The 16,140-nt window shown below is 50.6% G+C and overlaps 1 protein-coding gene across 1 annotated transcript in view; it reads right to left on the reverse strand.

The window, feature by feature from the left end:
• Nucleotides 1-16,140, reverse strand: part of CFAP77 (cilia and flagella associated protein 77) — a 135,765-nt gene that overhangs the window by 20,523 nt on the left and 99,102 nt on the right. The window contains exons 5-6 of the mRNA XM_030838464.3: nucleotides 7,273-7,378; nucleotides 2,977-3,078 (exon numbers count right to left, since the gene is read on the reverse strand). Of these exons, the coding sequence (XP_030694324.2) occupies nucleotides 2,977-3,078; nucleotides 7,273-7,378 (208 nt within the window). The remainder of the gene's footprint in view (nucleotides 1-2,976; nucleotides 3,079-7,272; nucleotides 7,379-16,140) is intronic.

The raw sequence follows: 16,140 nt of genomic DNA on the forward strand, positions 1-16,140 counted from the left end.
GCCCAGATCCGGAGGTGCCCCGCGCGGTGCCGGGTGGGGATGGATGGAAAGCCAGCTTTGCTGAGCGCTCACCCAGCCCGGGAGCGCCCGCGCCCTGCCTGCTGCTTTTCCGTGTGAAAGGTGTTTAATTATTTCTGACAGAGTTCAGCGTAGACATCTGTTCGCGAGCTGGGAGAGTCCATTTAGGTTATCCATCACCGTGACAGATTCCACTTTTTTGGAAGCGCTTTTTCCTTTCATAATGGGGCCGGGTGGGGAAGGGGGGCCGGGCGGATCGGCACAGACACGAGACACAAAGACCCTCCTGGGGCCTCAACAGCAGTAACCCCTGCGGGAGGAGCAGCTCTGGCCACGCCCCTTCCGAGTCCGGACCCCGTCGGCTGCTGCAGCTGGTGGGCCCTGGGACCTTTAGGTTGGGAAGGGGGTTTCATCGGGTCTGTGAAAGGCTTTTAAATTCGTCTGTCCTCCTGGGCTGCGCTGGTGATTCATTCGTTCATGCACTCCTTCATTCATCCTTCCCACAGACATTTACTGGCCACCTGCTGGGTGCCAGGCCCTGGGCTGGGCTCCGGGGACACAGTGGAGACACAACAGACATGTCCTCCTGGGCTCGCACTTTAGGGGAGAAGATGGGCATTGAACAACGAATGGCCTGGTTAAGTAATGAACTGCAATGTGGCTACGTGCCTCAAAGGCCGGCATTCCCTTCTCACAGGGCAAGCTCCTTCCCCTCTCTGAGCCTCAGTCTCCGAGTCAGTAGAATAAGAGTATGATATCTAGGAGATAATGCATGTCCAGCACTTGGCACACAGTAAGAGCTCAATAAATACTGTTCATGGGTGGTATTTCCCAACGGGGAGGGCACCGAGGGTCGCGGCGGTGGCGGCAGCGCCCTGGGGCTCTAAGCGCCTCTGCTGGGCTGTACCGCGTGGCGCCCAGGGACCAGCCCTGCTCTGAGATTCCTGCAGCTGAACTTCCAGAAGCCTGTGAACATCCCCGGGAAAGATGAAAAATCACCCGATAAATCCCGGGGCTTGCATTTTTATTCTGTTTCTCGTTATTTCTATGACACAATGGATGGTGCCTTTGAGCTCGGGCCCTGCAGTCAGAGGAACCTGGGTTCCAGGCCGAGCCACTTGCTGGGCAAGGAAAATGAAACCCATCTTTGCCTGTCCTCAGTACCACTCGGGTAAGGGTGCTTGTGTGAAATAATGACTTAGCGCACACAGAGGGGTAGCATCACAGGTGGGCCACCGTGTTCCTAACGGTAATTTGTAACAATCTAAAGACTGGAAGAGACCTGAGCTCAGCTGAGTCAAATCCCCTCTTTTAGAAATAGAAACTCATTTATATCTGGATTTCCAATCCTACTCCGGGCCAGGCTGCGGGGCTACCTGCGGGTGAGACAAGGGCTCCTGACACAGCAGAATCCATGTTACCTGGGGTGGGGGTGGTGGAGGCGGGAGGGGGGCCTTTCCTCGCTCCGATGGGCTGCGGGGAGACCACCTGAGCCCTCCTGGGTCCATTGGGTTGGGAGCTAATTGTAGATTCTAAATCGGAGACAAGGGGGCTGAGAGGGGCTGGGGGTCAGTGCTGTAGAGCAGACTGCTGGCAGGGCATCTCGTGCCCAGGGAGCCGTGGGTCCCATCCCTTCCTGGGCAGGGTCCCCAGGATGCCTGCATCCCCCATGGACGTCCAACATCAGGAAAATCAGAGAGAAAAGAGCAAAAGAGGAAAGGCGACAGAAGACGGGCCAGGAAGGAGGCGGTAGGCGAAACTCCCGAGTGTGAGAGGCAGAGAAAGGGGAGGAGGGATGTGGATAAAAAGGCAGGAAATTGGGGGAGGCGGAGGAACCAAAGATGAGGGGCACTGCCCAGGCCAGGGCGGAGGAGTGATAACGGGGCAGCAGCTCGGTGACTCCCCGCTCCTCCCACTGGGTGCCCAGTCCTGCCCGCGTGTGCAGGGACGGCACGGGCTGATGAGCAGTAGGGCGGTTGGCCACTGACACGTGCTGATGGAGGCCACTTGGGCAGGACATGAGAGCGACATCAAGGGGGGCTAGTGGGCTTCTCTGGCAGCCTGTTCGATTGCATTAGGTTCAGGAAGGCATGGGCCCCTTCACTGTCTAAATTGCAGTTTAACTCTACACAGCGGCCGGGCCTGGGCTGTCTGGGAATGTGGCTTTGTGCGGCTGTCTTCCCGGGACCAGGCATGGTCCTGGTGGCCCCTAGAAAGGCTCCCTGTGCCCGAGCTGGGCACACACGGCCCCCACCATCCCGTGGCACTGTCCCCAAGTCTCCTGGTTCCCCTCCTCTGACAACGGCCCCGGCTATTCCTCCTTTTTCTTCTGCTAAAAGCTGCTAAAGAAGAAGCCCCGTCACGGTGCGACAGGCCTACGTGGCCGAATGGACACTGGGTCAGTCCTGAGGCCGGAGCATGGTGGGTGCGAGATCATTCTGGGTGCATGACAGCCCACAGGAGACATTTGCTCCATCTCCCCAGGGATGCCCCTCTGCGGGAGGTTTAGCGCTGATGGCATGGGACTGTCTTGCACCCCCAGGTCCCCAGTGTAGGATGTGGTGCAATGATCCCATCAGTAGAGGGGGTTTTGGTCCAGACAGCGTCTGCCCCAGTGGACAGACACCCAGACTCCGAGGTCAGATGGCCCAGCTTCAGCCCAAGGCTGCCCTCACCAGTGTTCTCCACATTTCCTGCTGTGAAATGGGGGTGATAGCAGCAGCTCCCCGCTTCCACGTGTGGGAAGAGCCAATGAAGTGGAGCTCAGTGCCTGGCACTTAGGAGGGGCTCCAAAATGTTAGTCATTCCTGTTGCTATTATTATTATTGTTGTTGTTGTTATGCCAGTCGATGGGTAGAAGCCCACAGAACTCTACGGTCTAGAGGACAGGTAGAGACCAGTCAAGGTGAGGGGCATCCCCCCCGGGTGCAGGAAGGGGCAGGTGGAGGCGAGACTGACCTTCTGGAAGTGGGGCACGTGCCAGAGGGCGTCCAGCTTCACAGGCGGCTTGTACTTCCTCAGCTGACTGCTCCGGGTCTCATACAGTTTCCCAAGGATCACCTGCAGGCCCGAGAAATGCCAAGGCAAGATGGTTACCGGCTCCCTGGAGAAGCCCGAGCCACGACGAGGAGTTGGGAGTCCTGGTGCTGCAGACCCACGCGTCACTTTCCTCCTGGCTCTGGCCCTTCTCCCTGTCTGATTTCAGTGCACCTGCACCCCTGGCCCTGCCTGTGACCACAGTGGACTTGGGGGTGGGACCATGGGACGCTGGGAGCGTGTTATTTTGGTTTTAGTTTCGGCCCTAGAACTCTCTGGGTTCTGACATGCAGCCACCTTGAGGGCAGGGGTGTGTCCCAGACACCCTTGTAATTTTCTCAGTGGCTAACACAGCCCCGGTGGTTACCACGGACGCCACAGTGTCTGAATGAAGAATGAATGACTCGATGCTTGTTGCCATTCTGTGGGGCAGGTCCTCAGCATGGTCTGCTCGTGGAAGAGGAAGGAGGACTCCTGTTCGGGGGGAGGGATTTGGGGGCTTGGGTCAGGGCCTCGGAGGTCTCTGGGGGTGGGATTTCAGAGGCACAGAGGCGGTCCTCCTCCTCTTTAGCTGCACGCCCCGTGCCCACGAACAGAGGCCGGCAGGCCCATAATTAGGGTCCTGTAGCTCATGCGGTCTGCTGTGGACTGAATTGCGTTCCCCTCCAAATTCACATGTCGGAGCCCTAACCCCCAGTTGTGACCGTATTTGGAGATGGGCCTTTGAGGAGGTGATTAAGGTTCAGGGAGGTCATCAGGTGGGGTTGTGTCCAGTAGGACAGGTGTCCTTCTAAGAGGAGGAGAGACACCAGGCTTGTCCACACAGGAAAGGCCATGTGAGGACATGGCGAGGAGGTGGCCGTCTTTAGGCCAAGGAGAGAAACCTCCAGAGAAGCCGACTCCGCTGGCCCCTTGACCTTGGACTTCCAGCCTCCAAGGTTTCTGTTGTTGAAGCCACCCAGTCCATTGTATTTTGTTATGGTCACCCCAGCAGACTAACAGAGGGGCCCAGGCCTCCAACCTTAGAACCAGAGGGGGAGGGGCCCTGGAGTCTGCATTTTCAATGTATGCCCCGGGGGAATTCCATACACAGTCAGGCCTTATTAGCGCACGGCTGTGATCCTTGTCAAAATTCAAACCCCCCAGGGGAGTTAACTGGTAAACACGGGCCTCTTGTTTATAACTACAGCCTCAGTGTGAAGAGGGGGAACCTCACACCCAGAGCGGATGAGCTGGACGATGCCCTGGTGCCCAAGTGACCCAGAGAGGATGGGCCACTGCAGAAGGGGGTGTGAGAGAGGACGCAGGGCACACAGTGCACCCGACAAATAAAAGCTGACCTGAGCCTAACTGAAGATGCCACCACCCCATCGGACCCCTTTGCTTGATTGATTTTGTTGATCAATTATATTAATTTTATTGAACGCATCTGTGGATAACTTACAAGCCCTCCCCTCCGCTTTCTAGAACAGCTTTGAAGCTTCATCTTTGAACCAAAGCCAAGAGGCTGCCCGGCCCGGGGTGAAGGAGCTGTTGGCCTTCAGAACTGGAGGAATGAAGGCAAGTCTCGTCACCTTTCCAAACCTCAGTTTCCTCTGCAGAAAATGCGGGTACCGATGCCTAACGAACAGGTGCTTGTAGGATTTGTGGAGTTAGCTTTGAGCAGGGTGTCTGGTCCAAGATGATTACTCACTAAATGGAAGCTGTTTCCAAGAATTTCATTTGGGGTCATCATCTTCCAAAATCCAGGACATCCTGAGATGCTGAAGAGACAGGCTTCTCCTAGGATGGGGGCAGTTTGACCTTGTAAATCAAAGGTCTTAACCCTAATAAATTGTTCATCAGGCCCTCAGCCATCGGTGGGTCTGGGTGTTTGTAGCCGTTTGATGGCCACAGAGAATCTTGGGACAGGAAGAGAACTCTGGGGATGGTTTGCACAAGTATTTTCTGAGGGCCCACTATGTGCTGGGCCCAGCTCTGCAGGCCCCCATTTAATCTGACCCCCTTTTTGGCCCAGTGAGGTCACTGAGACCCCAGCAAAGCAGTGACTCACTCAAATTCACACCCCCCCAGGCTGGCACCTGTCCCCAACCAGTGCTTGGGGGTGGAGCCGCCCACAGTGGCTGCTTAAGGGGTGCTCTGCTGAAAACTGAGGGGCACTGGCTATGAGACTGTCTCTAGACTCAGAAGACATGTCTTTGGAGGCCCGGGATTCTGAGGACCTGTGACACTCTGAGCTGTTGTGAAATAGCTACTAATTAAAACCAGGACTCCGGATCGGAGCTAGAAAGCAGCAGCGTGTAATGGCAATGCTCCCTCGGAAACTGGCCGTTACCATAGTGAGCTGACTCCTTCTGGAGCCATTAACAAATAAACTAGTCATGGGCTGCTTTAAAGTATTATTACAACGCTCTGCTCTTTAAGGAGTGGTTGTCTCGGACTCCACCCACCGCTGACAACAGCCAGGAGGGGCCTTGGCTCCTGGCTGGGCCTGGGGAGCCCTGGGCCCCTCCACCCAGCAGCCTTTCCTGGCCGGTCCCAAGGGTGCCGGGATCCCTGATAAGACTTTTCCACTCCCCAGTTTGTCCCTAGAACATCACAGGCACTGTTGCTGAATCCTAAGCTTTCCCGTAATCAGCAAGAGTGGGACCTCACCATCAGGAAAAGCCTGGACTTTGGGGCGGGACACACCTGGGTCCTGGCTTGGCTGCGACCTTTGGCCAGTCACTTAACCTCTCTGAGACTGAGTTCCTCCATCTGAAAATGAAACAAACTGAATGATCTGATGAGACTCGGACCTCATGGGGTGTCCAGCGGGGCAAAAGGCATGAACACAGGCTGCGTGCTGGATCCAGTTCTCTGCACGGAATCTGGAGGAGGGACGGCGTTGGTGAGATCGTTGCAACAACCAAAGACACTAAAGCTGTGCTTCTAATGAAATCTACATAGTGCTACGTGAGCATAAAGCAATTCTGATTTTACCGTCATTGATCCGGATCTACTGGAGAAGAGACCAACCGGAGTGCTCCAAAAGTCCGAACCTCAGACTATTTTATTTTTATTTATTTTTTTAAACTTTTAAAAATAAATTTATTTATTTATTTTTGGCTGCGTTGGGTCTTCACTGTTGTGTGCGGGCTTTCTCTAGTTGCGGTGAGCGGGGTCCACTCTTCGTTGCGGTGCGCCGGCTTCTCAATGCGGTGGCTTCTCTTGTTGCGGAGCGCGGGCTCTAGGCGCGCGGGCTTCAGTAGTTGCGGTACGTGGGCTCAGTAGTTGTGGCTCGCGGGCTGTAGAGTGCAGGCTCAGTAGTTGTGGCGCACGGGCTTAGTTGCTCCGCGGCATGTGGGATCTTCCCGGACCAGGGCTCGAACCCGTGTCCTCTGCCTTGGCAGGCGGATTCTTAACCACTGCGCCACTGGGGAAGCCCTCTCAGACTATTTTAAAGGGGGTACCACGTTTAGTATCTTCAAATATAAGTGACAATGCAAATTCACTGCTAAAGATGTTTTTCCAGGTAAAAATCTCACCTAGGCGCACACCGTTAACAATTGCTGGTGCTTGGGGGTCATTCTGTCCTCAGCTCAAATTTCCCAGTGTGGCCACCACCACTCTGGGCCTCGATTTCCATGCCTGGGAACTAGGGTGACACCCAGCTCACAGGCTTGTATCCAGCGCAAATAAGATGATGTATGTGATGTACGTGGAGCGGTTAGCATGGGGCTTAGTCATCCACTTGAAACAAAATGTATCCTAACGTTTCATAAAACGCGGTCTTTACGGAACCCTCCCAGAAGTGGGTTTTCTCTTTGGACTTCGCCTTCCTAACCTCTTCTTTATAGATAGACCGGGGCACATTTCTGTCCGGGCCAGGTCAGATTCGTGGACAATCTGGTTTCCAGATGTGTGGGGTCACATGGAGTTTGGTGGGACCGTCCCCAGACGGGAATCGGGAGATGGGGTCCCGATCCTGCCCCAGAGGCACACAGGGCCAGTTTACTGGTGATGCCGGCGGGGCTTAAGTCGGGGTTGAACCTGATCATCACCGAGACCCTTTCAGCAAAGCAACAAGCAACTTGACTCCCCAGCCCTGCCCACACCCCAGCAATAGACATGCACAGGCGGCATCCTTTTGAGCTCTGGCTTTGCCTCCCCCAGCCCCTCCCTTCTCTTCCCTCCCACCCCATCAGTCATCCACTCTGGACTGAGCACTGCGTTTACCTTATGCTTTTTCTCCAGTTTGATGGCTTTCTGGTTGGCCTTTTGTTCCTGCACCCATAGCTGCTGGTACCGATGCTGCAGCAGATCAAAGAAGGGGGTGGAAGGCCTGTGGGGAAGCAGTCAGATGGGCTTGAGGTCGGTGAAGGCCCCCCCTCCCCAGAGGCTGCCCACCTGACCATCAGGGCTACAGGGCAAAGTGTTCTCCCAAGGCTGTGAGAGTTTCTCTCTGGCCCTTCTGCAGCCGTGGAAGAAACGGTGCCTCGTGTGAGTTGTTCAACAAACACTTACTGTCCACCAACCAAGTGCTGGGCCTGACATGGTGACAGACTCTCTCCCTGACCAGATTTTAGGCAGGCTTCTCAGAGCCCTCTCTTTGATCAGGGCTCGTTCTTGGGATCTATCTTTGGCCAGATGAAGAGTTTGCCTTAGCAAAGAACCCTGCTAAGTCCATCCCCCCGCCCTTGATATCTGATCACCTTGGCCTGCCTTTACCAAGAGTCCTATTAAGTCAGTTTAGTAAGAATCCCCCTACCCTTGAAGTCTCTTCGTAGTAATTTTCCATCCACTCTGCTCCTTGCCTATAAATCCCCACTTGTGTTGTATTCAGAATTGAGCGAGGTCACTTTCCCCTTTGCAATAGTACTGAATGAAATCCGTCTTTACTGCCTTTAGCCTCCGCTCTAGTTCTCTTTGACAAGGGTCTCCAGCCAAGGAGAACTTACCCTGTGTAGAGCATTTTGCATGCCCCACTCCTCACAGCACTGTAAAGTGGGTACTTTTATCATCCCCATCCTAAGGTCCCAGAGCAGTGGGGCAGCCCTGTGTGTGAGACCCTCTCAAGGTAACCTAATAGGTGATGAGGAAAAGTTCTTTCATAGAAGAACCAAAGCTAATAAAATGCAGGAGGAAGGACAGACCTGGGGAAAGAGAATCATTACTTTGCAACGCCTAATGATAATGGATTGAGGTAATAATCAATGATTAGGTGGAAGGCTGATGGGGAACTTTACAATGGATGTGTCAGGCTACAGCAGCTGGACCAAAGGATCAATTTGTTTTTATTGTGGTAAATACGCATAACATAAAATTTACCCAAGTGATCAATCTTACCATCACTGGAAGTGACAGATGTGGGGCTGGGAGTGATTAATAGGAGGTATGTAGCACCACCCACCAAACACTTTGGGGGAAACAAACCCCAAAGTGAGCCCAAAGGTAATCAGACTTCTAGACCATCACTGTCAAATGGAAATATGATGTGGGCCGCCATGTAACTAAAATTCTTCTAGTAGCCATGTTAAAAAGAGTAAAAAGAAACAGGTGGAATTAATTTTACTAATGTATTTTATTAACCCAATATATCCAAAATATTATCATATCAACATGTAATTAGAGATAGGAATGAGGTTTTTTTTTTTTTATTTTTAATTTTTTTGTTCTGTACGCGGGCCTCTCACTGCCGTGGCCTCTTCCGTTGCGGAACACAGGCTCCGGACGCGCAGGCTCAGCGACCATGGCTCACGGGCCCAGCCGCTCCGCGGCACGTGGGATCCTCCCGGACCAGGGCACGAACCCACATCCCCTGCATCGGCAGGCGGACTCTCAACCACTGCGCCACCAGGGAAGCCCGGAAAGGTATTTTTTGAGGGAAAAGTGAACACTAGCTGAGTTTCAGAAGCCGTGAGGAAATAGTGCTAATTGTGTGGAGTGTGATAATGATATTGTGGCTGCTTTACGTCTTAATGTTAGAAATACCTACTGAAGGGTTTGCAGGTAAAATTCTGTGTAGTTTAGAATTTGCTTTAAACAAACCTCCAGCAAGGGGCTTCCCTGGTGGCGCAGTGGTTGAGAGTCCGCCTGCCGATGCAGGGGACGCGGGTTCGTGACCCGGTCCGGGAGGATCCCACATACCGCAGAGTGGCTGGGCCCGTGAGCCATGGCCGCTGAGCCTGTGCGTCCGGAGCCTGTGCTCCGCAGCGGGAGAGGCCATGACAGTGAGAGGCCCGCGTACCGCAAACAAACAAACAAACAAACAAAAAACCTCCAGCAAAATATAGAGCACAGTAAAATAAAATAACAAAGTAAAAAAATGAAACAAGAGTGACAGAATAAATTGAGAGTGGTGGAAGCTGTGTGATGAGGGTTGATCATGGATGTGTATTACCCTATTTGCTACACTTTTGTGCATGTTTGAAATTTTTCGTAATAAGAAGTAAAAAGACAAAGAGGAAAAATCCAGGGAATGAAGCTCATTGTTTTCCCCGCTCACTTCTTTCTCATCTTCCTTGTGATCACAAATGGTCTTTTCTTTTTTTTTAACATCTTTATTGGAGTATAATTGCTTTACAATGGTGTGTTAGTTTCTGCTTTATAACAAAGTGAATCAGTTATACATATACATATGCTCCCATATCTCTTCCCTCTTGCGTCTCCCTCCCTCCCACCCTCCCTCACAAATGGTCTTTATCACCTTCTCCATCACTCAGCTCAGGTCCAAGCTGACTGCCTCCTCATATTTCTGTACCAGAGGGTCTCACATTTCAATGCATAAAAATCACTGGGGCCCCCTCCCCAGAGGTTCTGATCCAGGAAGCCTGGGGGGTGAGGCCCAAGAAAGAACATTTTTAGCAAATATAGGAAGTAGTTCTGATACAGGGTGAGTGGGTTGAATGGTGCCCTCCCAAATGTTTCCATTTTAACTTCCGGAACCTGTGAGTATGACTTTATTTGGAAAAGGGGCTTTTGCAGATGTAGTCAAGTTAAGGATGTCGAGATGGGATTAACAGTATGTAAATCGCTTTGGGGGGTAGGCCTTCAATCCAATGACAAGTGTCCTCATAAAATATACACAGAATCGGAGATACAGGGAAGAGGAGAGGGTGAGGTGAAGACAGAGGCAGAGAAAAGCCAGAGAACGTCTGGGGCCCCCGCAAGTTGGAAGAGTCCAGGCAAGACTCTCCATTAGAGCCTCTGGAGGGAGCACCGCCCTGCCAACACCTCAGCTGCAAACTTCTGGTTTCCAGAATGGACAGATGCAAGGAAAATACATTTCTGTTGTTTGAAGCCGCCAGGTCTGTGGTCATTTGTTACGGCGGCCCCAGGAAATGAACACATGGCGGTTCCTCAGCCCACACTTTGGGAAACACCAAGAGAAACTGCGGTGCCGACGCGTGCTGTCCAGAGAAGTTCCCGAAACCAGACATCACTGGGTCTTTTACAGCAGAAGGAGCCTTCCAGCAGCGTTTTGCAGACCGTCACGTGAGCGTGGATCACGGGGTGGGGGGAGATCTTGTTCGAGGCATGTTCTGGTTCGATGGGTCTGGGGCATCTGCAGAGGCTGTGCCCAGGACCCACCCTTCGGGGCTTAAGGCCTTATCAATCATCCAGGCCTGGGGCTCTTACCCCCCGGAAGTCCCACGGAGTCGCAGACCACCATCTCTGAACAGGAGTGTATAGACACCATGTCTGCGGAGAGGGCCCACAGCTTTCATCACATTTTCCAAGGTGCAAATGCCCCCGGAAAAGTTCAGAGCCTCTGTTCTTCCCCTGTGACCTTATTTCACAGACGAGGGAATGAGGAAATGGAGGGACTGAGCAGTGAGGCTACTCTCAAAGCTCACATACAGTAAGGACCCGAGACTGCAAACCTGGGGCTTCTGGCTTTGTGTTTTATACAGTCTTCACGGTGGTCTTTAAAGTCTTTGAAATTGTTGTCAACACTTAAAAACTGGGAAATTTTACATTAAAGGAACCCAGCTTTCCAAATTGTCTTGAAGATGTATACGTTCTGGCCAAGTGGGTCTGCATTCCTACATGGCAACAATTGGCTTGAGCTGAGTATCAAGTGTCATTTAGCCCAAGTCCTCTCCCTTCCCTATTGTCCTCCACTGCCTGCTGGGCCGGTCCAAGTGTTGGATTTTGTGGCTCCAGAGCCAGCCACAAAGAGCTGGACTGGACCCTAAACATCCTCCTCCCAGCCCCCTCCCATTCTCCTGCCTTGTGTGCGCGCCCAGGACAGTTCACCTCCCTTCCATGGGGACCTCTTTGGGACTAGACTGACCCGGGACTCCGCTTGAGTGGAGCGTCAGTGGCTTTGCAATGCCACTTGAGCTCAGAGGTCTCTTAACAGGGCAGCCTGCAGTGCATCTACAAACAGTGGCTCTTTGTTTTCCTGTTCCCTTACCCCTGTGGTGACTTTTATTACTTAATTATTACACACCCCATGCTTCTGAGCAGCCTAATTTATAGCCATGCTTTCTAATGACACGAGATGCGTAATCTTGCAAGATCTACCCCAAGAGGCCATTCACAACAGAAAAGCTATTTTCCCAGCAGCCCCCACTGCCCACATCACCGCGAACCCACCCTCGCAGCCCTCCTGCAGCCTCGCTGACCATCTTTGTGTCCTGCTCCAGCCAGCGGTTCTTATTACTGGGAAGAGGTGGGCGGGGTCGGGGGGGGTGGCGCTCAGAGCAGAAGAGCTGACAAACCTTGTAAGTTACAACAGCCTAAGCCCTGACTGGCTGACGGAGGCCCAGCGGGTTTTGCCCATTTCTGCTCAGGCTCATTAAATCAGATAAAAAGGTGGAGAGGCTTGTCTGACATGGGGAAAACCCAGGACGTAAAGTGTATCACAGCATCCCTTGCTTAAAATGCCCTTGACAGCCTCCCATTTCTTAGACTCAACCCAGATGCCGGGCTACGGCCGGCAAAGCCCTTCCCTCCCCAGACTCCTCCCTGACACTCAGCATCTCCTTTGCCTTCAGGTCTCAGCTGTTTGGTCACCTCCTCAGAGGGCTTCTCCCTGACCCGTCCATCCTCAGACGGCCCTTGCCAGGTACCCTCATAAGCAGAAGCTCTCCTGTTCATTTGTCATGGGTTTATAACTGGTCTTGGTCATTGAATACCAATGCCAGCAGGCATGGTTTCTGTGGGATGTGGACTGACATGGCGCTGCTCTCAGTAATTATGCTTTGTTGAAACCAAGGGGAAGAGAGGGAGGGAAGGAGCCAGAGAAAGAAAGATTAGGCAAAATTTTAGGAAATATACATTTCATAATTCAGGGTATTATAAATCAGGCTATATATGAGTTGTAAGAAATTTAAGAGAGTAAATTGACGGAAATTGTAATCCAGTGGAGAGGAAGGATAGCCTTTTCAACAAATGGTGCCGGAACAATTGGACATCATGGACAAAACCAAAAACAAACAAGAACCTCTTGACCCAAGTCTCGTACTTTATACAAGAATTAACTCAAAATGGAGCATAGATTTAAATGTAAAACTGTGAAACTTTTAGAAGAAAACATAGGAGAAAATCTTTGAGACCTAGGGCTAGTCTAGGTGATGAGTTCCTAGACTTGACACCAAAAGCAGGATCCAGGAGAGGAAAAAAAAGATAAATTGAACTTCCTCTAAATTAAGGACTCCTGCTCTGTGAAAGAGTCTCTTGAAAAGATGAAAAGATAAACCATGACTAGGAGGAAATATTTGCAAACCATGTATCTGGCAAATCTAGACTATGTAAAGAACGCTCAAAACTCAACAGTAAAAGAAATAAACACAAACAATTGTATTAGAAAAGAGGCAAAACATGAAGAGACATTTCATCAGAGAAGGTATATGGGTGGCAAATAAGTACATGAAAAAATAGTCAACATCCCTAGCCATTGGAGAAATGAAAATTAAGAGCATCCTGTCATGTCACTACACACCTCTTAGCACAGCTAAAATAAGAAATACATAGTGACAGTGCCAGAGCAAGGATCCAGAGAAACTAAACCTCTTATACATGGCTGGTGGGAGTGTAAAATGGTGTAGATGCTCTGGAAAATGGTTTGTCTGGTTTCCTAGAAAACCAAACATACACCTACCATATGGGCCCAGCAATTGCGCTCCTGGGCATTTATTCCAGAGACATGGGGACTTACGTCTACACAGACACCTATACACCAATGTTCGTAGCTGGAATATTTGTAATATTTCCAAAGTGGGAACAGCCAAAATGTCTTTCAATGTGTGAGTAGTTAAACTGTGGTCCATGCATACTACGGGATACTACTCAATAGTAAAAAGGAATGGACGATGGACACAGCAAAGACTTGGATGGTGTCAAGGCCATTATGCTGAGTGAAAAAGACCAGTTTCACAAGGTCACATACTGTATGATTCCATGTGTATACCATGCTTGGAATGTTCCAGGGATTCGGGAGAAGGGTCACTATGTGAGTGTATGGGGTGGGGGTGGGGGTCTTTGAGGTGAGAGAACGGTTCTGTATCATGATCGTTACACAAATATACACGTGATAGAATGCGTGGACACTAAATACACAAAGGAGTGCATGTAAAACCGGTGAAGTCTGGGGAATTTCCTGGCGGTCTGGCGGTTAGGACTCAGCACTTTCACTGCCCAGGGCACGGGTTCAGTCCCTGGTCAGGGAACTAAGATCCCTCAAGCCGCGTGGTGCTACCAAAACCAAACCAAAACAAAACAAGACAAAAAACAGCTGGGGAAAGCTGAATGCGGTCTGTGTATTGTACCAACATCCGTCTTTCAGTTTTGATACTGCACTGTAATTATGTAAGATTTTATCATTGGGGACAACGGGTAAAGAGTCAACGGGATCACTCTGTACTGTTTTTACAACTTCCTGGGAATCTGTAATCATTTCAAAGTAAAATATTTTTTCAAAATGCAATCAAGCATGCTAGAGGAAAGCCTAAACTGTCTTTCTACTTTATGGAAAAAATATTACAAAATTACTGTCATACAAAGAGGTGATCAAAGAGGATGGAGCCAAAAAATGTAGGGAAAAAATGCATATGGGGTGTGACAGGCAATTAATCCTTTTAAAATGTGTTATTTTTCTGGATTTTGTGGTTTACGATATTTGTCAGCTAATTTAAAATTTTAATTTGTTCTGATTTCTTTTCTCATTCTACTTAAGTATTCCGTTTTATGCCTAAATTTGTATGCATGATTTTGAACTTGTTTTTCTTAAAGGGAACCCCCAAACTTGAATACGCTCCTGGTGCCACGGAACGTGGAGCTGCCCTTGAGAGCAGGTAAGATGTTTCTTTTAATCATAAGAGAGTATTAGGTATAACTTTGTGCTAATAGTGTGAAACCAAAACAAAATGGGTGATTTGTCCAGGAAAATATAAACGATCAAAGTTGACTGAAGCGCTTATAGAAAATGTTAATAGAGCCACGGGTACCAGGCCCGGGTATGTTCACACATGCACCCTCCCAACCTTGCTGAGAACAGTATTCCAGGACTTTCCAGAACTTTTTATAAAAAAGCTTCCCACTTAAAATAGATAACCAACAAGGACCTACTGTATAGCACAGAGAACTCTGCTCAATATTATGTAACAACCGAAATGAGAAAAGGATTTGAAAAAGAATAGTTACATGTATAATTGAATCACTTTGCTGCACACCTGAAACTATCACAACATTGTTAATCAACTACACTCCAATACAAAATAAAAAGTTAAAAAAAAAAAGAAAAAAAATCTTCCCACATCATGTTATGATCCCAAACTGAGACAAGGAGAATGTCTTGGTCAGTCTCACTTAGAAGAGCAAATGAAGGCCTTCCCTGGTGGTGCAGTGGTTAAGAATCTGCCTGCCAATGCAGGAGACATGGGTTCGAGCCCTGGTCTGGGAAGATCCCACATGCCGTGGAGCAACTAAGCCCGTGTGCCACAACTACCGAGCCCGTGCGCCACAATTACCGAGCCTGCGTGCCACAACTACTGAAGCTCGCACGCCTAGAGCCCGTGCTCTGCAACAAGAGAAGCCACCGCAATGAGAAGCCCGTGTACCACATCAAAGAGTAGCCCCTGCTCACCGCAACTAGAGAAAGCCTGCGTGCAGCAACAAAGACCCAATGCAGCCAAAAATAAAAATAAATTTATAAAAAAAAAAAAGAAGAAGAGCAAATGAAAAAATACTAAGTGAAATATTACCAGATCACACTGGGCAATGTACTAATACCAGAAGGGCCTATCGTAACGCCCTCCACCCACCCTCCAGCCGAGGAGTGTGGGAGCTGAGGGAAGGACCCCAGAGAGCAGCTCACCCCCTGCCCCTTACCACTGAGCTCCCAAAGCAGGAAGGAAAGAAACTGTCCCCCCGGTGAAGCTGCAACTTTTGATGATTACACTAGACTGGACATATTAACTAGTGCACACGGATGGCCTTTTGTAACTGGAAGTGAGCAGGGAAGCCATGGATGCCTGAGACTTCACACGGGAAAGGGGCTGGGAAAGCAGTCGAGCCTCAGAGCAGGTTTGAACCAGGCCAGGACACTCACGTCCCCGATTCCCCCGCCCCTCCCACTTGCTCCCATTTATCAGGAAATATTATATAGCTACCAGAAAGAATGAAGCGGCCATATGTGTAATAACCCAGAAACATCTTCAAGACGTAGGTCAAGTATGAAAAGAAGAAGGTGGGGAGAAACAGCCACGCCCGTGTGAGGGCGTCGACACAGGTGTGAAGGATGGAAAGATGACTGGAAGGAAGCCCTCAGAGGACGGTGCTGGGGGAAGGGGGCAGACATGGCAGGTGGGGTGAGGGGCCCCTCCCCCTCCAGTCTACTTACTGGTTTTATGTGACTTTCGCAGCAAATAGAGCAAAACAAGAAACCTACACCTGAGAGGTCACATGACTCGGCCAGGGCCACAGTCAGTGATGGCGGTGACGGATCTGGGTTTGAATCAGTGTCAGGATGCCAGCTCACTGCCTCCATCCCCGTGCCACCCCACCATGCACAGCTCAGCTGACCTCACACCAGAACTGGCCGGGCTCTTTGTTTTTCGTCCTTTTCACCACAAGCAGCCGAGGGTGGCCAGGCCTTCT

The sequence above is a fragment of the Globicephala melas genome, chromosome 6 (genome assembly GCF_963455315.2).
Source record: "Globicephala melas chromosome 6, mGloMel1.2, whole genome shotgun sequence".
NCBI classification, from domain to species: Eukaryota; Metazoa; Chordata; class Mammalia; order Artiodactyla; family Delphinidae; genus Globicephala; species Globicephala melas.